This window comes from Epinephelus moara, chromosome 18 (assembly GCF_006386435.1).
Source record: "Epinephelus moara isolate mb chromosome 18, YSFRI_EMoa_1.0, whole genome shotgun sequence".
NCBI classification, from domain to species: domain Eukaryota; kingdom Metazoa; phylum Chordata; class Actinopteri; order Perciformes; family Serranidae; genus Epinephelus; species Epinephelus moara.
The window spans coordinates 26320053-26342717 of record NC_065523.1 but is presented as its reverse complement, the minus strand read 5'-3'; the positions used below and the strand labels follow the sequence as shown (position 1 = coordinate 26342717).

At 39.7% G+C, this 22665-nt stretch overlaps 5 protein-coding genes across 8 annotated transcripts in view; 1 reads left to right on the top strand and 4 right to left on the bottom strand.

Moving 5' to 3' along the window:
• LOC126404882 (septin-9-like) overlaps positions 1-22665 on the top strand; it is a 115616-nt gene that overhangs the window by 50667 nt on the left and 42284 nt on the right. For 3 of the 4 annotated variants that reach the window (XM_050068259.1, XM_050068262.1, XM_050068260.1), the window contains one exon: positions 2670-3425. In XM_050068259.1, the coding sequence (XP_049924216.1) occupies positions 2670-3425 (756 nt within the window). Of the gene's footprint in view, positions 1-1245; positions 1304-2669; positions 3426-22665 lie in introns of those variants that run through there. The other variant, XM_050068261.1, reaches the window with a different exon arrangement.
• Positions 1-22665, bottom strand: part of LOC126404884 (uncharacterized) — a 107305-nt gene that overhangs the window by 76288 nt on the left and 8352 nt on the right. The gene's annotated exons all lie outside the window — the stretch shown is intronic.
• Positions 11680-14452, bottom strand: LOC126404886 (uncharacterized). Its single transcript, XM_050068268.1, has 2 exons — positions 14180-14452; positions 11680-13711 (listed from the first exon to the last, which is right to left on the bottom strand). Exon 2 carries the CDS (start codon positions 13705-13707, stop codon positions 12901-12903), a length of 807 nt encoding a protein of 268 aa, XP_049924225.1. The 5' UTR covers positions 13708-13711; positions 14180-14452; the 3' UTR covers positions 11680-12900.
• LOC126404885 (uncharacterized) lies at positions 15428-19267 on the bottom strand. Its single transcript, XM_050068267.1, has 2 exons — positions 19033-19267; positions 15428-17339 (listed from the first exon to the last, which is right to left on the bottom strand). The coding sequence occupies exons 1-2, from the start codon at positions 19083-19085 to the stop codon at positions 16427-16429; spliced, it is 966 nt and encodes a 321-aa protein (XP_049924224.1). The 5' UTR covers positions 19086-19267; the 3' UTR covers positions 15428-16426.
• Positions 19551-22665, bottom strand: part of LOC126404883 (uncharacterized) — a 3681-nt gene continuing 566 nt past the window's right edge. Inside the window, exon 2 of the mRNA XM_050068264.1 lies at positions 19551-21880. Within this exon, the coding sequence (XP_049924221.1) occupies positions 20821-21879 (1059 nt within the window). The 5' untranslated portion in view covers position 21880 and the 3' untranslated portion in view covers positions 19551-20820. The remainder of the gene's footprint in view (positions 21881-22665) is intronic.

Genomic DNA, 22665 nt, shown 5'->3' with positions numbered 1-22665 from the left:
AGGTGGCATCTAGCTGTGAGGATTGCAGATTGCAACCAGCTCAAACTTGTCCTGGTTAGAATTTCCTAAGTGTTTGTTGTTCAGGAGGTTTTTACCAGGAGCTGAATTATCCACAGAGTTCTCTTCCTCTCCAAAACAAATGGACCCTGTGATTTAATCTCATGAAAAACACAAACTAAAGCAGTTTCACGTAAAAAGGAAAAAAAAGTGTTTTTTCAACACTTCTGGTAGCACGAATGGCCCTACTGTGAAAACATGGCTGTGCAATCCCCTCTCCCTTTGTCAGTCTGATAATTATTTATCAAAAATCTCATTGTGTAAATATTTTGTAAAAGCGTTTATAGTCAACCCTGTGATATCTTTGCAATGTTGATATCAGGATATTTTATCAAAAAATACTGTGATATTTGATTTTTATCCATATTGCCCAGCCAGTTTAAATTAAATCTAAATTTAACACATCTGCACACACTGTTTTAAAACCTTTTTAATAGAACACCCTAACACATCTCCCCATAGTTTCTTATTTGGTCTCTCAGAGAAGTCATGACTTGCTTATTCCCTGACTGTGGTCAAGTGAGCCATCATTTGCAAAAACTCAGTCAAGTCAAATTTTGATGTAGTTTTACGGTACAGTTTATGAGAAATGTAAAGGTAAAATCTACTCAAATTACAACATAATATGATTGTGTTGTAATCAGACTCTGGGATCACGTGATCAGTTAGAACTCTCGCGAGGCGTACTCAGTTCGGTAGTCGTCATGACAACAGGGGAACGGTTGGTATGTTTTCTCTCGATTGGTGGGTGTGTTACAGGTGCGACGTCCGACGTGTATATAAACTAGCTTCTAGTAGATTTTTAATAACTAACTATACATATACTATACACATACTATACATATTTCTTTTTATCTTACACTAGCTTTGGCGATGTAAACCTGTGTTTCCCATACTAATAAACCCCCTCTAAACTGAAATGAGTGGGTAAACGCCACCGTATTTCAAGGCTGTGCGCATGCGTAACACAGCCGGGTGTCCGTTTTGTCCGTGCTGAACATGAACGCATCCATGTGCGACATGTCAGGGGAACGGTACATAGCAAGAGAAAATGTCCGTGTAATGTCATAAAACTTTAGCCAGAGGATTAAAAAGACAGCTCCTTTTCATTCAGTAGCAGGCTAAATTTGTGTTTGCACCTAATAAACCGGCTCGGTGGGAATAGAGGAGTATTTCGTATCGACTGAGTTAACGTTAGAAGTCATGACCGCCATGTTGTCGAGATATGTGAAGCGTGTCAAATCCGGTAAGATATTAGCATTTTTGATTGAGTTTATTTTGGGCTGTAATTTTCGCTAATTATTACTTTGCTGAATCAAGCAGGTGTTTGATCCTTGATTTAATGATTTCACCAACCTGCAGAGGAAGACTGTAAGTTCCTCTAGATAATAGTTAAAGATAATGGCGCTTATTTGTGTTGCTGCACCAGTGTTTTAATGGAGTTTAAATGACCTGTGTGACTGAAAACAAAGGTTCAAAGTTTCTACATGAGTTTCTACAGTCTGACTGGAAAAACAGTTGTTTTACCAATGGTCAAGAGAACTATCTTTGCTTTAGGCACTTGTGTTTTATGGTTTTTGATATCGTTTTGTTTTGCATAGTAATCATTAGGGGTGGACGAGAAAGACTATCGATACAGCACAGTATCGCGATATTTTCGTGTGGCAAAATCGTAGTATCGACTTTTTGAAATTATAGTAATTTTTAATATTGCAGATACAAATTAAACATTAGGTAACCCAGTAAAATAATACAGTCAATTGCTTGTTCAGTCCACTTGATACATACATATTTATATTATTTTTACATAATAACTATTATTTATTTATATATAAAGCTACTCTTGGCCTGGTTCCCTCTTATCTGTCTACATTCATGTGTAGAAACCAAACTCAAAACGGCCTTCGCTCATAATATTTTACAAATGCTGGTTCCAACGGTGAGAACAGCTTTTAAATATGCTGCTCTTCCGTCCTGGAATTAGCTCTTTTAGTCAATGTGATTGTTCCTAAGTAATTTTACAAATTGTATCCACATTATATTTGTTCTTGCTCCGGACCTTGTATTCCATGTTAATTGGATACTGCGGGTTTTTTTTATTCACTTGCTGTATGTGGCAGTTATATATGTCTGTTTGCCTTGTTGTAACTTGTAACATTGTTTTATGCTGCCCTCTTGGCAAGGTCACTCTTGAAAAAGACATTTCTAATCCCAATGAGGCATTTACATGGTTAAATACAGGATATGTATATTGCTGAGGCTAAAATGGCTGAGGTGAGATAAACAGAATTAAAACTTTATCTTATTAGATAAAATAAAACAGTTTTCCTGTTGGGGACATAATTAACAGTTGACAAAAGGCAGTAAATCACAATATATTGCAGTATAGTTTATCGCAATACTCAGCATATCACAACATATCAACAGTCCCAATAATATTGTATTGTGACATAAGTGTGGTGATCATACCATATCATGGATCCTCTGGTGACCCCTATTAATCATGAGATGCTTTAATAATGACTTCAGTAACTCCAGCCAGGACCAGGATTTGTATTGGCTCAGAGATCCTTCTTTTTCTTCTCTAACCACAAATACTCTGTGTTTTCCAGCACTCAAACGGTCATTTGAGGTGGAGGAGACAGATTCATCCACACACCCTTCGCCCCTGTCTCGTCGGAACACTAACCCCCTCCGCTCATCCACCTCCTCCACATCCAGCCAGCGGAGCTACGACCTGAGCTCCCGCAACTCTGACTACTCCTCTTCCAGATCCTCCCCCTCCGAGTCCTCCAATCCACGTTCCCCAAAGAGCGGCATGAGGCGTATTGAGTTATCAGGGGGTCGCAACCCCGACACTGCCTCATCCCGCCGCACAGAAATGTCCATTGAAGTTTCCTCTAAGCAGATTGACAACTCACCCAGTGCTGGCATCGCCCGCTTTGGCCTCAAGCGGCCCGAAGTCAGTCTGAGCAATCGGAGTACTGCCCTGGACAGCTCCGCCAACTCCACCTCCAGCTCTACAAACAGGCGGGCAGAGCTCAGCATGACAAGGTCCCATGAGCCCCCCGCCCCTCCCAAGAGGATGGAGTCCCAGCTGTCCTCGGCCCCAGTCTCAAGGATCCCTGAGCCCCCTCAGAGAAGAGCAGAACCCCCGTCCCCGGTCATCAGCCCAGTTGAAGGGGCGTCCAGGAGGCCAGAGATGCCTGTCTTCAGACAGCCGGACGGTTTGGTGCCAAACAGTGCAGTGGAGAACAACAACCACCCACCCCCTGCTCCCAGTGCTCCCCTGCCTTCCCTGGCAGAGCCAAGGGTGGAGAGGGTGCAGTCACCTGTCACAGAGCCACCAACAACCCGACCAACAGACAGTGAGTACCTGCTCAGTGCAGCACGGCTTCTTAACTAACACTTGTGTGTAAAATAGTTGCCACGGGTAAGCAATGTTTATCAAAGTGAGCTGCTCATGGAGGCATTTCATCCTGTTTACCCGTACAGTCTGTTTGTGTTTGTTGAATTAAGTTCCACTTTACTGTCCTCATTTTGGTCATAACCGGTTTCAGCATGGCCTTTCTTTGGAGATCCAATGACTTGCAATGGTTTGGCAGCGACTGCGCTATGATGAAATCATCCAATCATTGCTTTTCCATGATGCTGCTCAGTTTCTCTTTTCTGTTTACGACCGTTTCATTTGAACTTCATCTTGCTACAAACTCTTATGGTTTTGTTGAGGCACTTACAGATGCAGACATATGTATGCAAACACACACAGAGAATTGTGCATCACATTTAAATATATTTCTATCACCCACATACCCTACATTTCTCCTTTTTCTATAACCATAGTGTAGTCACATCCATATTTTGAACACTTTCACATTCATGTTAAATTAAACTTTGAACAGTATTAAGTAAAATCTACATTTAAACCGTTACTGACTTTGCATTTATTTGGGATTTCTGCACTTTTTTTCCACCTAGAAGGCAGTTGTGAAGTAACAATATCAAGCGTGGGTCTCTGTGAGCTTGTCAGTCTGGACTAACTGAATGTAGGTCAGGGAGGGCGATGATGAGAATCCCAGGGCTGCTTCCGGGACAGCACTTAAAAAAAGAACTCATGCAGACAAGCGACTGAATAGCCCAGCTCACTTGAACTTGAATCAGCCGGTGGTTAAAATCACTGTATATTCAGATTGCCTGAGATAGACACTTGTAGCGTACAGTTCTTCTGTGTGTGTGTAATGTAAGAATGTAAATGAATGCAAAATCTATCCAGAGTCTAAGCAGTCCAGAGGTGGCAGGGTTTGTCTGTCCAGCATGTTTGTCTAGACTCTAGTGTCAAGACGTGGTTAGATTACCTCTGACCTAACTACCATGACATTTAGTATGGATACTCCTTTTTCCAAGTAAGTGATTCCTGACACCTTTGGTCAACCCCTACACCTTTTAGCTCTGAAGCAACACCATCGTGCACGGCAAAAACTGGAATCTAATACCTGGATTTCCATGAAATATGCTGTGGATGTTCCTCATCTAATATCTGAGGTTACCCCATGACCTTTCTTTTAGCACCACCCTCAGGACAAACTCGGCATTATTATCTGAATTATTGGCACAACTGTCAGTATGTTTATTTCATCTGTTTCTTTGTTACTGTGGGGTGTAATGAACTGCAGTCTCCAGGGGCCATTAACAGGCTTCTGAGCTTTTCTTGTTTTAATTTTTGGTTTAGTAGAACTGCATGTGCAGGGCTGGGAGTTATGAAGTGTAAGTTATGTTACAGTTTCAGTGGCTTGCTTTATCGTTTTCATTGTGTTGATTCACAAGTAGGCTTCAGTTGAGTTTGAGCGTAGGACTGGTTCTTGTTATGGTGGGAAAATGTGTGTGCATTTTATTTGCTGCTGGTTTGTATTTGGTGGCTTCAAAATACGCGTTTTTCTTGCAGATTGTTTGAGCTGTTTTCCTCCCTAAGTCTTATCCTATTAGAATTTCTCATCTTATGTGTGTGTGTGTGTGTGTTTAGTGCCGTTATCTGGAGACAGCTGTGCTCATGGGTTGCTCTCACTGGTTGAGTAGTATCCAGGCGTGGGCGGCTGGGAGGTGATACATTCCAAATCTGGAGGTCATAAAACATTCAACATAAAAATAGAAAGCCTCCAATTTCCACTTTTTATGCCGTGTGTTGCCTGTCTGTGTCTCCCTCTATTCACTGCGCTTCCTTTGCAGACAGCTAGGGATTTAATTTTATTTCTGCCTCTTGCTGAGGGTATTTCCTTCCTATAGTTTCTGAGGTACCACAGCATCGGTGAATCAGTCAGCAAATATGCATGCTTAATATCTGAAGTGTGGCCTTGTGTCAGTAGAAGGGGAAATAAGCAAGGAAAAGTGAGAGGATTACGTCTCAACTTCTGCCACATTTGGCTCAGATTACCACCTTCCTGCTCAGCCGTGCATGTGGAGGGAGTGAGGCGTTGCTAGAACGAAGCTTGGAAAGAAATGCGGAGCAGATAGGAGGTGGCGAGAGAAAGAGAGAGGGCGGGAAAGATGTAGGTTCAGTTGGCAAAAGGGAAGAGGGAGGAAGAAACGGAGAAAGACGCAAAGCGTGAGAGAAAGAGAGTGTGATTTCTTGTAAAGTCTGTCAGCGGGGAGAAAACAAAATGAGAGAAGCACGCTTCAACCTCCAGTCATCTTGGAGTGAAACTGAAGTGACAGACCACACTGCTTTGACAACATGCCCAAAACTGCAATTTACTTTCCATTTCCTCAACAAGTACACAGCACACATTCAGGCAAATTATTTTTTAAGTGTTTATTTTAACATAAATATTTTGTATTTTTTAGGACAGAAAACTTTTTATTTCTCTGTTATTTACTTGTGCTGCCTGTCTCAGCACTGTATCCGGAGGGACGCTGGCGGTGTGTTTTTGTGAGTCCCATTTGGCCCTTAAGACTGTTACCTGATGGCAACCTACCTAGCTTCCTGCCTCTGGGCTCCTAGTGCGTGTGTTCCTGCTCGTGTGCATACATGGCTTCAATGTATACACTCATCCTGACACAAATGACAAGCTTAAGAATGTCTCGCCCAGGGGAGAGTGAATGATGAACATGCTGAGAAGCGATAAGCTGGTTGTTTTTGTAAAAGGTGCTGTAATGACATGCTCTGTTTCGGGTGATTTGTCAGCTATAATGATGAGCAGCTGTATCCAGTCTAGTTGTGCTGCAACAGGATGTGATCTCGTGTTTACAGACACGCATGAATTCACCCTGTACACTGCTCATATTAGTTTTTTGTCTCATGCTCAGATACATATTACAGACCATGTAGCATTATGCTAATTCCACCATTTACATCTTAAGCATCGAGACCCTCGAGCAAATTATTGAACTGAACTTCTTGCTATATATGTCACTTCTCACTTCCTGTAGCCAGCACACCAATGCAGCCCTTTGTCATGTTTTGCTTCAGGTCAGTGTCAGACTGAACATTGAAATAAACAGCCTCACGTGACCAAATACAGTCTGTGTAAGCCACAACACACACAATGTTTAAAATAGTGGATTTACACACAATCATTGATTCTTCTATCAAATCTCTTTATCCATCTTATTCCCGAGGGCACTACTGTTGAAATGATTATTGCACAACTTCCTGTGAGATAGCAGAAGTAGCAGTAAGCTAGTTAGTCCCATAGACTGTCTGTGGTTAGTCCCAGTGGCTACTCTTGGTGGCTGGTTCTTTTTGAAAGTAATCTGCCTTCAGTTTAGTAAATACTAATTAATTTTTTTAACAATTATTTAACTAATGTTAACTTAGCATTTTCTAAAATGTCTTTGCGGAGCTCTGGCACCTGTTGCGCTGTCTGTGTCTGTAACGACTAACAACCAGTCTAAGCTAAATTTTTGTCTTCAGCAGCTGTGTTGAACATGTGACCAGAGGGGTATTCCAGGTAGGAGGTTCAACAAACTCTGAGTCTAACCCTGAACTCTGAGTTGATTTACCCTGAGATGGGAAACTCTGAGTTACCGGTTCCAGAACAGCTGATTTCAGTTAGTTCAGTCAACTCTGAGTATGTTCACTCTGAGTTAAGCCGACAATAAAAAGCCATCATCAATGGAGCTCCGACTCCACGATTCATGGCAACAGGTAAATAAAAGACAGCGTCTCCATTTTAATCCAGTGGATGTAGAGATATTAATGCATGTGTAGCAGACGGTGCACGTTTATCTTTAAAAGAAGAGCCTGAGTCAGAGCGAGGAAAGTGCAAATAAGTTAACCGTAAAGTTAATAAAAAAGTTTTATTCAGTGTTGTCCGTTTATTCATCATTTATCAGACTTACATAATTCTTAATAAAGTGGTGGAATCTGACTGTGTATCAGGCTGTCGATACATTACATTATATTAATAATATATAATAATATATTTGTTCAGATTCAATCTGACGGGGAAAAACACAGGAGGCAGCAACTGAAAAATAGTAAGATTTAAAACATATAGGCTAGGCTATAGATCAAAGACATAAAGACATGACTGTAAACTCACAGTCTGACCCAGTAATAATATGTTTGGTGATTTGCACTTGAAAAGACACAAAATACAGTAGATTTTAAAATGTTGCACATCTATTTGTATCTTGACTCAGCAGCATTCAGTGACTTTATTTCAGCTACAAATGTAGTAAATTTAAAGACACTGAAATGCTGCACCATTGCTCACTCAGAAATATTAACATATAATCCCCAATATTAGGCTATAGGAATTATGTTCCATCAGTGCGACCAATGACATCAGTGATAGAGATCATTAGTCATTGATACTACGTGTCTAAAGCTTCATACCGATTTTTAAAATTTAAATAATTAGACCTACACATTATGTGCAATAAACATTTGGGAGCTGCTCTAACAGACTGACAGTCTGATCCTTGTGCACAGTGTTATAAAAAATAATAAATATAAAAAGGACAGAGGTTTGATTCTGAGCTGAGGGTGAATTCTCGCTGTGTAATATTTGAATGTAAAGACAAAAACTGATGTCCAAAGAAATGATTGATGTGCATAAATTCAGTAACTTAAGACAGTCCTGAGTAACAAACTAATATCCAGCAGGATTTAGACTGTGACAGACGGTAAATCTCCGCTAATTAATGCGCTTCGATACCAGCTTTGACACGGACTGAATGAATGAGGAAATGAAACGGCGTGTAAGGGGGAGGAGACAGAGAAAAACTCAGGGTTTATTGAAGAAAACCTGTCAGCGAGCAGGTTATGTTCACAGAGTCTGTTACCATGGTGATTGACTCAGAGTTTCAGTTACCTCTCTTTCTGGAACGGATAACTCAGAGTTTCCCTCATCTCAGGGTTAACTTACTCTGAGTTTTCACATAACCCGCTTTCTTGAATACCACCCAGAACAAAAAGGGATTGTTTCTGTTGACAAAGGTACCATTGATATGAGAAACAAAACCACAAGAGTTAAATGTTTGCTGAACGTGTTAGTATCTCTTAATAAGTCACCAGAAATCAGAAATCATCTTTAGAAGGAGCAAATGTTTACCTTAAGCTGGCTCAGGCCATGTTAAAGTTCACAATATTTTAACGGAGCAAGGCAAGCTAATTGCTAGCAAGCTCAGTTGAAAAGGGAAGAAAAAAACCCAATAATGATCACATAATCCCGTTTGAGCTATAACAGGTGGTGTGCTCCGTGTTTTATTTCCCACTTGCTCTTGGAAAGAAGTATAGAGTACTGTAAACTAATTGTTAACACTGGAAATCGCCGGTTTCGGTGTTGGAAGTTGCACACATAACTCACGCAAGGTATCATGGGGGCGAGGAATAAAGTGGCTGTCTTAGGACTGTTTTATTTGTTGAACAAGGCCAGCATGCATATTACACCAGTTACTGTATGAGATGGTTTCACAGAAGTGTTAAGTATAAAAAGTGCATAAAAACGCTGTTTATAGTTGACTCCGGTTCACTTTTGTTTAATAGGCAGTTAGCTAGCCAAAACTCTGCCATGGTACTTGGTGCCTGAGCTCATTTCTATGCATTGATTTCAATATTCTTGTCATTAATAATAAGATGGTTGCACTGGAAAAGTGTTGCCTTGATTGTGCCTGGTGTGTGTGTTTGTGTGCGTGGGGCCACACACAGCACTTGCAAGACCAGGATGTCAACAGAATCCATTCCCATGCCGTACACCCACTCGCTCCCATTACTGACACTGACCTCTGTGTGATCTCAGGAAGTAATTTAAGTAATTCCCTCTGTTTTACTGGTCCAAAAAAATGGCGTAAAGCTCCTTAGAAGTTACTCAGATTTATACACCATTGGGGATTAAATTCAGCAACTGCCCGGGCCACAATATGAAGAGGGGAGTTGATCAAGGGAAGAAGCAGAGCAATGCAGCTTAATACAATATGCGCTGTTTAGTGCCTCGTTGTAGCTTGTGGACTGGGAGGTTTTATAACAATTCATTGTTCATTGTTGAGCTATAAAGTCATGCATTGTGAATTGGCAAGCCAAAAGTGTAGATAATATTATTTTATTATAATCTCTGCTCTAATATTTGAGTGCAGCAGTATGTGGTGTGGTGTTGTGTGTGGAATAATGTATAAAGAGGAATTTATTTCATGTCATGCAGTCAAAATGTTAATTAACAACATTTTTAATAATAGATTAATTGCAGATTTTGTCTTAAGTAAGCACAAATGCACAACAAATGGTCTGTATGGTCTGCTCAATTGATTAAAACAATTCATTAACACAAAGCAACCTATTTTGTGACAGGAATAAGATGTTTCCTCCAGACCACCATTCATCCTCCTATTGATACCTTGAAATCAGACAAAACATGTAGGGGAAATGGTAGGAATAGATGATTGGACGTGTCAGTTTTTAGGCTTCCTTTTTCTCTAACAAACAACAGCGCCCGTTTGTCATTAACAGTTGGCTCTGGACTCCCATCGCTCTTGAGAGGAACCTTTGACTAGTCATTTCTTAAAGCTGAGTCTGCAGCAGTTTTTAATGACTCATTATCTTATGATCTGTTGGGTCTCGCGCTGGCCTGCTGAGTGCTATCCTAGTTTCACCACATTAAAAAAAGTATTCATCTCTCTCACAGAAACATAAAGGCCTTTTGATAGGCCTGCCTGTGACTTGGCAAGAAACAAGGACGTGTGCATGTCACAAGGGATGGAAATGGTTTTGTTGATAAATAGTTTATCTCTGTGTGTGTGTGTGTGTGTGTGTGTGTGTGTGTGTGTGTGTGTGTGTGTGAGAGAGAGACACTCAACCGTCTTCATATTTCTGCAGAACTCACTCGCACAGTTTCCTTGGACGTCAAATAAAAACACCAACATGAGTCTAACTCAGGGTTTATCCTGACTCAAAATGAGGTGGAGGTGGTACCATCCTGATCATATGCACACGCATGTGTACCATGTATTTTAAGACTTCTAATACTGATTTATAATTGAATGACTGAAAATAAGTTTTGGCTGAATTTGTTACAAGGATAGTCATTGGTGTCCATGATGTGAATTCCTGGATATTAGTGTTCATCTGCAATTTTCTGCGGTGGTCCCAGTAGTATTTGTAGCTTATCATACTGTATGTCCTGGATAAGCTATGGTTAAGACTGGGAACATGACCACAAATACTGAATATCTTGTAAAATGATTTGGTTCTGCTGGCAAAATATTATCTACACAAATGTAGATCCCCTCCTGTTCTTGAAGCATTTAAAAAATAATTTAAACAAATAACTGTATATTAAGTAATCCTCTTTCACAATTTTACAAGAAACTTTTATGAGACACTATATTTTTTTATATTGTTTTATATAATGGATTTTGATGATTCATAAGTATATGTGTCAGTCATGTTATCATGTATTGTAATGAACTAATATCTTGTTTTACAAATGTCTGAATGTTTGTACTGATTAAGGGGGAAAAAGTTCATGAAAAAAGCTTTTTTTTCCTTACATTTCTGATGTAAACGTTGTCGTTGCTCAATACGACAGACATTGGGTCCGCACTATTACTATACTGGCGTATGCCTGTGGCTCACCGAGTAGGCGGAGTCTGCACACCACTTTGACAGTTTCTGTAACCGTCAGATTCACAGGATCCACTACTTAATATCAGCAGCAGAGCGGTGGTAACGACATCACAACCACATGGCCCATACAAACACAAACAAGTCAACGGAGATTGATTAAACATAGAACTGATGAATGTCAGATTCTGTCACAGTCCTACTGTGAACATCACTGTTCATGTTGTCTCTGAGGAAAGCTACCATGTCTTTTGTCCTATTGGCTTACATTGTTGTTTGTTTTGTCAGTGGGTTTGGTGACACAGACTTACAGATTACACTCCACTAAAACAGCTTTCCCGGCCCTCGCCATAACGTGTTAAGCGGTGAACTGTACTGACTATGATCGTGCCACCAAATGGGCGTAATGCTGTAGTTACAAATGAGAAAAATCCACCAAATGCAACGCCTATTAGAAAATTGTGTTTTCCCTTATGACAAACGTCAGATTTTTTATCGAGAGCTGGAGGTGGGACAAAACTTGACAGAGGCGGCTTCCTCCTAATTCTCTATGCAGGAAAACCCTGTAACTGGTAGATTATAGTTTATTAAACACATTTTTTGACATTACAGAAAGAAGAGGAAACCATACAGGAAATACACTCCTTTGATAAAATCTTCATTTATAATGTTTTAAAAGTGTGTTTTCAGTTATAAACAGACAATAGAGCCTTTCCCTCATCTATTTTTATTTATCAATCAGAGCAATTTACGTTCTGTTGTACTATCAGCCAGATGATGAATCAGTAGGGAGTCATTACTATTAGATTAGACATATCACATCATGACAATGTTGGATCAATGAAGCGGAGAGCTTTATAACCGTACCATAGCAGTGCATTTTATATACGTAAAGCCGTATTGCGCAGTTCCAATAATTTGGAAAAAAAACCTCTTCTTTATCACAAAGCTGCCATTTTGTAAAGCCCAGATTTTTGGTGAAACACAACTCCTTAGACCACCCTTCCTGGTATAACATAGAACGGTCTTTCTGTGTTTGATGGAGCTGCACAATTGATCAAAATATTACTTAAATTGTAATATGGCCAGGTGCAATATCCACATCACTGGAGCTGCAGTTTTTTGATAAGGGTGTAATAATGTGTGACAATACACCATTATAAATGAAGCAATGTGGTGTTACAGAGATGCCCCGGCCTACAAATCATATTCAAGACATGAGGGAGCTGGCTTGTTTGGTACGGTCCTCAGCAAAAATCAGACAGGTAAAATTGTTTTTTAAAGCATATGCCTGAATGGAGCTCAAAGTCAGAAAGTTTGCAGATTTTCAGTCCAAGCAAATACTGCATCATCTTAATTAATTGATAACCTCCTCATCTCTTGGTGAGGAAGATGTGCTGATCACTGAGTCTAGCCTGAAGTAAAGTTGGATCACTGAAACCCTGCAGACTCGCAGCCGTTCAGAACACACAGTTTGAGATGTGTGATTTAAAGCATCACAAGCACATTGTACCAAGCCTAATATCTTGATTTTAACTGAACACCATTCAGACAAAAAGCAAATATAGTGCACAATAAAATTTAACATGGGTATAAAACAGTGCATACAACACAACAAAACAACAGAGCAACCCCTGACCTCAGGGGTAAGGAGGTGCCTGATCACTTGTTTTCAGTCAGCTTATGAGTCCTGCTGGCTTCGTGGTCCTCATTGTCCTTGAGAAGCATTACCATCTCACCTTGGTTTTGACAATAACTATCTAGTACTCTCTGTCATTTCTTTTCATCTACTTCCTAGGTTGACTCAAAAATGCCAGAACAAAGATAAATAAAAGTAATAAAAGGATACCGGCCAACAAATTATTATTCTGGTTATTTTCTCTGTAGCTGTGTTTGGTCCAGGAGTACCTTCTTTGGATGACGATAAAACACAGCAGTCCAAGGCCAGCAAGGTCACCCCATGTGTTTCTGATCTGGTAATCATCAGCGTTACTCCCATAGCGGTTTCTGAGACGCAACAGTTGCTGTTGGTTTTGTCCCACAGAAAACTCTCTGATCTGTCTCAAGAGGTTAGTGGTGATCTGGTAGGTGTGTTCTGGATCATATGTCCTCTGATTTTCATGATGCTGTGTGATATACACTTGGTCTATCCTTGGCAAAGCTCCCCATCCTGCGTTCTGCTCCCTGACACGAATGATGATCCTGTCCATGTTTCTTCCCATGTACTCCCTTTGGGGACGAACGACATAGGATGGAAGTTCAACAGGCGTTTCCTGATGGATATTGCCTACAGTGTAGTACTTGTATCTGCTTCCCTGAGGCAGTGGGTCCAGCATCCTCTCAAAGTTGCCATAATGATGTGAGCCGTAATCTCCTCTGTTTGGGTCAAAGGTCAGCTGTATGTCATCATTAACGTCGATGTCAACTATGTTGGCAAACCAGTAGAGCAGCACAAGGATGTGCTTGGGCACATCTTGGCCAAAGTTGATTCTCTTCAAATCATCGATTGAATTGAGTCTTTCTACAGCTGTCACAGAGGTCAGGGCAAAGAACAGAGCTACACAGCAACCAGTGACTCTTCCTGACATCTTCATCGTCCTGTGTAGATATATGAAATGTTATTTCTCAGATTTTCCATCCTTACTGTACTTTCTTAATCCATGTATCTGTAACTAGTGATGTATCATATGATTATTTTCATGATTTGATAGATTTATGTTAAATTATCTGCCCTTATTTTGATGAAGCTCACTGTAACACCTAAAGGCAAGAATAACAATCAGGTCTCTCTCTCTAAAAACAGTAGCAACAGTAAAACAGACTTTGCTTGTCCTTCTGCTCATACAGAGCAGTAAGAGTTAGGCTATTCATTAGAGCCACAGTCCTCATTCTGTGCAAACATGTTTTCTGAAGTTCATTTGAGGTTAATATGAGGCTTCAGCATCCTGAGTTCATCACATCAAGTGAGTATCCTCACAAGGAAGACTTGATTCAAAATGCTTCACCAATCATGTGGAATAGTGTCATGGTAAATCAAAAACTAGCGTTTAAAAAATAAGAGCTCACCTGCGTTGGTCTGCTACTGCTGTCGGGGATCTGATCTCTGTGTTGTTTGTGAGAGCATGCACAACTCCTTTAAGGTTACTGTTTCGCTGTAAACGAAACTGATGACAAAGCAAAGCTGGAGGGAAATGAGAAAATGCTACTCCCTTCCATGTTCTGTTGGAGTTTACCAGTCATGTGCCTGTAGGAATGCAAAAAAAAGGATAAGGAATAATTCCACAAATAGAGGAGTCATTCTGTGGCTAATGACAGTGAGTGTGTCCTTTGGACTGCAGGGGGAGAATCAAGAAGATTTGTAATAGTGCCTGGTTTATTATTAGCCACTATATACATATCACAGATCAACTTCAAATCACAGTGCACGCATGTTTTATAGGGTGCATTTGTATGATTTGTTACTTTTCTTAATTCATATTTTTATTGTAGAGTTATTAATTCCATGGAAGGTCATTGCTCAGTATTTACTCTCATCCTAAATTTACCATGACTGTCATCTGTAATACTAAAGTGACCTACACCAGCACATATCTGTGTCACGGCTGTTGATCACCAAACTTTAGGGATCATTGCCTGAAAGCAGAGTGAAATATTTGCGGCTTTAATATTGTTCTCTTTAAAGAGATACTGGCAAAAAATGTGGTGAATTTGGCATTTTGCTTTTATTGGACTGCATGGTAGAGTGCCAGAAATTCTGGGTTGAGAGGCAAGGATGACCTTCAACAAAACATCCCCAGCTGGATTCAAACCAAGTACATATTCTGCTGCAAAACAGTTTTAACTTCTTTGTTAGACAATTTAGATTATTACTTTATTATTAAAAGCGATTTTGCTCAAGAAACAAACCAAATTCCACTTCAGAGTATGATTTGAGATAATAAGCTATACAAGGAACTAGAATTTAATATGGATTCAGTAATAGTACAAATTAGATCTGCAATTTAAAGTATTGAAAAACTGTAAAAGTCAAAATGAGGCAAATGTATCAAGATAGGTAGCCAATGGTAGAAATTTTAAACCTCCAAAATACATTTAAGGATTTAAACAATGGGAAGGATGGGGGGCTGGAGAGGAAAATAACAGTATTTTGGGAAATGGTATGTAAAGAGCTAAAGCACATATTAGGATTAGAGGTTCCTAGCAGTTGTTTGGTGCTTTATCCCTGTACATTTTAGTGATGGATATTTAATCAAAAAGTTATCAGTAGGAACTGGGGTAAAGAAACACCATCAATGAAGGACCAATAGCCAACAATTGTGGAAGACGTCTTTTTAATGGAGAAATTGACACACAGGAATGAAGCCCTGAAGGCTCTCAGCTCTTCATAGCACATGGTTTGTATCTCAATCTTAACCAAACACCATTTATAAAAACGATAATACAGTATACAGTAATTTAAACCTGGACAAAAAACAAAGCATACAAGAAAACAACTCTTTGTTGTTGTTCAGGGGTAGTGAGCTTTGGTAAGTCTCCCAGTATGTAGATTTTATGGAAATGACTCTCTCCTTGCCACCTCCCCTCAAACTCCTCCCCTTCACACCAAAACAATGACAGAGAATTCAAACTGAAAACCACTGAGTGAAAAAGACTGACATGAAGAAAAAGTCATCGTCATTGAAAAAATCAGCAACTGTCTGATTCACTGTTACCAATCGCTTTATGAGTCCTGTTGGCTTTGTGGTCCTCTTCATCCTTTTTTTTTTTTTTTTTTTAAACTTTGTTTATTGCTTTTTATATTTAACATACAATTGTATCATTAGAGCAGGTATAAAAAGTAAAAAGGTGTACATTCCCTTTGTACAAAGACACAAACAGTGATAATCAACATACAGCTTAACAACCAAAACAACTTACAAAGACAGTACAGCAGACTAATCAGTACAGCAGCATATCATCAAAGCCACAACAAACACTATAACACAACCCATTTAAACCACAAAAGTTGCTTCTATCAGGAATAAGTACGAAATGGATCCTCTTAAGAACTTCAAGAATGGACCCCATATTTTTACAAATATATTGGACGAACCACACAATGAAATGATTTTTTCATTATCTAAGAAAATAAAGGATGTCTCTTATCCAGTGGGTATGAGACAGAGATATTACATATTGGTCCATATTACTTTTTTAGCCAACAGGGTAACAGAAGCTATAACGTCTTTTTTTGGATTCCTTATCATCCTTAAAAAGTGCGATCATCACACCTTGGTTTAGACATTAACAAAGACCATTGCTCTCCCTTATTTCTTATAATCTGCTTGCAAAAACAATGTACAAAAAAAAAAATACTAAAATTAAAATAACTATATAAAAACAGCAGTTCCCGAAAACATCATCGCCCCAGTCATTTTGTTCGTTGTCTGGTCTGTTGTCTTTTTCCGGTCTGTTTGTGGTTTCTGGTCTGTAGACGTTTTTTGGTCTGTAGTTGTGTTGGTTAATGGAGTGCTTTTCCTGGATCACAATAAACAGCAGCAGTCCAAGGCAAGCAAGTTCATCCCATATGTTTCTGATGTGCCTTAACAGGAAATCATCAGCGTTACTTCCATAGCGGTTTCTCAGACGTGACAGTTGCTGTTGGTTTTGTCCCACAGAAAATTCTCTGATCTGTCTCAAGAGGTTAGTGGTGATCCTGTAGGTATGAGCTGGATCATAAGGTGTACCCTGGTATTCAGAAGTGTCGTAATGCTGTGTGATATACACTTGGTCTATCCTTTGCAAACCTTGCCGTCCTGTGTTCTGCTCCCTGACACGAATGATGATCCTGTCTCTGTTTGTTCCCACGTACTCTGGTGGGGGATCGACAACGTAAGATGGAAGTTCCATGGACGTTTCTTGATTGAGATTTCCAACAGTGTAGTACTGGTATCCGATGTGTCCCCGAGGCAGTGGGTCCAGCAGCCCCTCGTAGTTGCCGTAATGATGTGCACCATAATCACCACTGTTTGGGTCAAAGGTCAGCCATATTATATTGTTATTGTCGATTTCAATTGTGTTGGCAAACCAGTAGAGCAGCACAACACTGTGCTTGGGCACAGCTCGGCCAAAGTCGATTTTCTTCAAATCATTGATTGATTGAAGTATTCGTACAGCTGACACAGAGGTCAGGGCAAAGAACAGAGCTACACAGCAACTGGTCACTCTTCTTGACATCTTCATCATCCTGCATAGATAATTTAAAAGTTATTGCTTGCATCACTCATTTATACTTTATATTCTTGAATGTATTTTCAACTAGAGATGCATCTAATATACGTCTAAGTGATGAAATAAAGGATAGTGTGACAATTAAAAGTCAGGCGGCCATATGAACATNTTTCCAAGTGTAACAAATCCAAGAATTGCTAAACCAATTATTAATATTACAAAAACAACAACACAGCAGACCACCAAAGCACAATCATCATTCCAGTCACTGTGTCTGTTTTCTGGTCTGTAGTTGCTTTGTGGTCTGTAGTTGTATTCTGGTCTGTAGTTGATTTGTGGTTCGTTGTAGTTTGCTGGTCTGTAGTTGTGTTCTGGTGTGTTATTGTGTTGGTTAAAGGATCCTTGGATCACAATAAACAACAGCAGTCCAAGGCAAGCAAGTTTACCCCATGTGTTTCTGATGTGAGAAACATCAGCCGTACTTCCAAAGCGGTTTCTGAGATCCAACATTTCCTGTTGGTTTTGTCCCAAAGAAAACTCTCTGATCTGCCTTAAGAGGTTAGCAGTGATCTGGTAGGTGTGTTCTGGATCATATGCCCCCTGATTTTCACGATGTTGTGTGATGTACACTTGGTCTATCCTTCGCAGATCTCCCCATCCTGCGTTCTGCTCCCTGACACGAATGATGAGCCTGTCCATGTTACTTCCACTATACTGTGCTGGGGGATTGACAACAAAAGGTGGAAACTGCCTGTGCGCGTCTTGATTGAGGTTGCCAATAGTATAGTATCTGTATACATTTCCCCAAGGCAGTGGGTCCAACAGCCCCTCAAAATTGCCATAATAATGTGAGCCATAATCTCCTCTGTTTGGGTCAAAGTCCAGCCGTATGTCATCATTATAATTGATATCAACTGTGTTGGCAAACCAGTAGAGCAGCACAAGACTGTGCTTTGGCACAGCTCGGCCAAAGTTGATTCTCCTCAAATCATTGATTGAATTGAGTCTTTGTACAGCTGTCACAGAGGTCAGGGCAAAGAACAGAGCTACACAGCAACTTGTGACTCTTCCTGACGTCTTCATCATCCTGTGTAGATATATGAAATGTTATTAAGTTTAATGCTTAAGGGGAGCGAGCATTCACAAAGAAGACTAGAGTTAAATGCCTCACCAGTAGTGTGGAATGGTGCCACTCATTCATACTGTATATTCTTGAATGTATTTTCAACTAGAGATGCATCTAATATATGTGTAACTGATCAAATAAAGGATGACAATTAAAAATCAGGCGGCCATATGAACATTGAAACCAATTTTATTTGTTGTTATTAGAAATGCCTGTTTCGGTCAATTTTGACACCCGTTATCGGCTACCTAACAGGTGAATTTATAAGGAGAAAAAAAAAGGTAATTTGATGACCAATTGATTGTCCGATTGACTCAATGAGCTTTAGCGCCGCATTTCAAAGCACTACCCATTTCTGGGTGGTGTAATTGTAATGTTTTGTTTTATAAATGTCTTGCCTTTTAATGTTTTTCTTTTTCTATCGGCTTTGCTCAAAGAGCTATCAGTGATGACAAAGCTTAATGCTTAAGGGGAGTGAGCATTCACAAAGAAGACTAGAGTTAAATGCCTCACCAGTAGTGTGGAATAGTGCCATGGTAAACACCAAAAACAAAACTAATGATCAGAAAATAAGAGAGCTCACCTGCGTTGTGTATGCTGTCGTCGGGTATCTGAGCTCTGTGTTTGTGAGAGCATGCACAGCTCCTTTTAAGTTTCGGTTTCACTGAAATGAAACTGACAACAAAGCGTTGCTGGTGGTTACAGGAAGTTTCATAATACAGCTGTTTGGATTGCCTTCTGTATTCAAGAAAAGAAAAGTTGTACTCCCTTTCAGTGCTTTCTTAAGGTTTACCAGCCATGTGTCTGTAGAAATGCAAAGACCTCACTACTTTTATCTGCAGGTTTTAGAGGAATGATTCTGTAGAGAGGGGAGTTATTCTGTGAGTCATCTGGGAATGTTATGGGCAGGTTTAGGATGATAACTTGCCGGAGCAGGTCCAAGTTTAACAGGGAATGTGTCCTCTGGACTGCAGAGTGAGGAACTAGTAGATTAGTGGCTTATTATTAGCCATTATTATTTTATCACAGATCCATTTCAAATTGCATTACGTAAATGTATCTTAGGCTACATTTTTGTATGTTTTGCTACTTTCCTTATTTCAAAATTTCATTTTTGTGTAATTGTAGTTTCCATTGAAGGTCACAGTTCACTGTTTACTCTTATCTTATACCATAATTGCCATCTTAGCCAGTAAAGTGACCTACCCCAGTGCACATGTGGCACAATTCTTGATTACCAAATTTAAGGGATCATTGCCTGAAAGTTGAGTGAAATATTGGCAGGTAAACTAATGTTAGATGATTGTTTTTTGTTCTCTTTAATGCTGTTGTCAGCCTAAACAAGGTGATGAATTTGGCTTTTTGCCTTATCAGACAGTACGCAGTACAGAGCAACGAAGATGACTTGCAACAAAACATCTCTAGCAGGATTCAAACCAGGTATGCAGTGGTTTTAGACCACTAGGTCATCAGGATGCTACTTTTTCAAAAAAAACTTTTTTGCTAAAATTGATTGACAGTATTTATCATCCATAAAGGAAGATATTTCTATCCTTTTTTAAAGAGTTTGAATACAAATTCTGGTGCAAAATAGTTTTTGAGACTACCCTTTAAGACATTTACGATCATTAAATGCCAGTTAAACAATTGGCAAAATAGCAGTTAAAAAGCAATGTTGAGCCAATTTGTTCTACAAAGCTGATACCTCCAGATATCTGTTTTATACTAACTGTATCTGGGTCTCTCCTGTAATTGTCTGTCGAACGAGGAAGAGTAAAGTTGTCTTCGTGATTTTACACATCTAACTTGTACTCATCCAGTTTTCTTGATCTTAAAATAAAAAAACTGACATGGGACGTCTGACTGATAAATTATAGTTTAATAAACACAATTTCAACAACACTGAAATAAAATGAAATCAATACAATTCACTCTTGTTTTTCGATAATACATTATCAGTGTAGGCTGTCCTTAACAGACCATAGAGCCGTTCACTTATCAGTTTCATTTATCCATGAGAACAATTTACATTCTGTCTCAGACACAGGATCAATCAGCAGGATGTCATTACTATTAGATTATACTTGCTGGAAAGTGACACAGATGAAGCCTGAAGCTTTATGATCTTGCCAGATTAGTGCATTGTAATAAACAGTAAAAGCCATTTTGCCTAGTTCAAATACTTTTGTAATAATGAACAATTTCTGCTTTTATTAACAAAGTGCAATTTAGTAAAGAGAGCTATGAAGCTTCACATGTCCTGAAGACTCTCAGCCTTTCATAGCACAGAGTCTGAAATCTGCCATTTGAAGTGTTTGGCTTTTTATCACACGCATGTTAATCCCAAGCCTGTATCTCAATCTTGACTGAACTAAAATAAAGTTTTATTGTCTCTTAGAGAAAAAAATAACACAATACCCAATAAAATTAAACCTAAGGCTGCGATACATAAAATACAGAACAACCTCCTGATGTTGCACCGGGGTAATGAGATGTATTCACTGCCTGATTCTCTGCTCCAAGTCATGCTGCTGGCATCATGGTCCTCATCATTGTTGAAATCCACTACAACGTCACTTTGGCCTCTAAAATCTCTGGGAATGTTGGTGCATCTCTCTGAAGCACCGTCAACCCAATCATTTCTTCTGTTTTCATGTCTGGGGTAGTTTACCGGTCTGGAGTTGTTTTCGGGTCTGTTATTGCGTTGGTTAAAGGAGTGCTTTTCCTGGATCACAATAAACAGCAGCAGTCCAAGGCAAGCAAGGTCCCCCCATTTTATTCTGATGTCCCTTAACCGGAAATCATCAGCGTTACTTCCATAGCGGTTTCTCAGATGCAAGAGCTGCTGTTGGTTTTGTCCTGCAGAAAAATCTCTGATCTGTCTCAAGAGGTCAGTAGTGATCTGGTAGGTATGAGCTGGATCATAAGGTGTCCCCTGATTCTCAGAAGTGTCATAATGCTGTGTGATATACACTTGGTCTATCCTTGGCAAAGCTCCCCATCCTGTGTTCTGCTCACTGACACGAATGATGATTCTGTCTCTGTTTCTTCCCATATACTCCCTTTGGGGGCGGACAACATAAGATGGAAGTGGCATGGACGTTTCTTGATTGAGGTTGCCAATAGTATAGTATCTGTATCCATTTCCCCAAGGCAGTGGGTCCAACAGCCCCTCAAAGTTGCCATAATGATGTGAGCCATAATCTCCTCTGTTTAGGTCAAAGGTCAGCTGTATGATATTGTTATTGTCGATGTCAACTGTGTTGGCAAACCAGTGGAGCAGCAAAAGACTGTGCTTGGGCACAGCTTTTCCAAAGTCGATTTTCTTCAAATCATTGATTGAATTGAGTTTTTCTACAGCTGTCACAGAGGTCAAGGCAAAGAACAGAGCCACACAGCAACTGGTGACTCTTCCTGACGTCTTCACCATCCTGTATAGATATTTAAAATATTATTTGTTCCATTATTCATCCATACTGTATATTCTCAGTCCATATATGTATTTGAAATTGGAGATGCATCAAAAATTATTGACACAATGGGCCTCATCTACCAAAATATTACCAAGATTTTTCCAAAATTTGTTCTTAAGAAGGCTCATGGAAAGGTCTACCATAGATTCATATGTGCTTATCTTGCAGAATTGTTTGCACCTGTGTTTTTAAACAGTTGAATACCTTGTCCTCCATAAGTTCAAAAATAAAATAATTGCCAAACACAGAAGAGAGAAGCTGAACACTTGAGGGGGACAGGCTTGCCCTTGCCATCGTCACTCTCTGCAAAGAGATCTACATGGTCCTGGAAGATGTGTTACCTCCCCAGGGCAAGATCTGCAACATGTTGCAGCAGCAGTAAACAGGCCATTATGTACTGCTCGGTGGAAATGGGGCTTTAGAATGAGCCGTTTATGTCTACATATGGAGCGGGTCCTCTTCCACGGAGTCATCCATGTTGTTTCTACAGTAACATGGAATGGACAAATTAAACACTGGCTCTAGATAGGGCCATTTAACGTTTCATATTTTCGTGTTGACCACCGTAATTCTCCTACATGCTTAGCTCACTGGATAAGTTTCAGTTCAGCAAGCTTACTGCTAGATGCCACTAAATCTCACACAATGGACCTTTAGAAACTGTACTGCTCTGTAAAAAAATTAAAGCGGATATTAAAAAACAAAAGGTATCAATGATGAAAATGTTATTGGAATTTAATCCT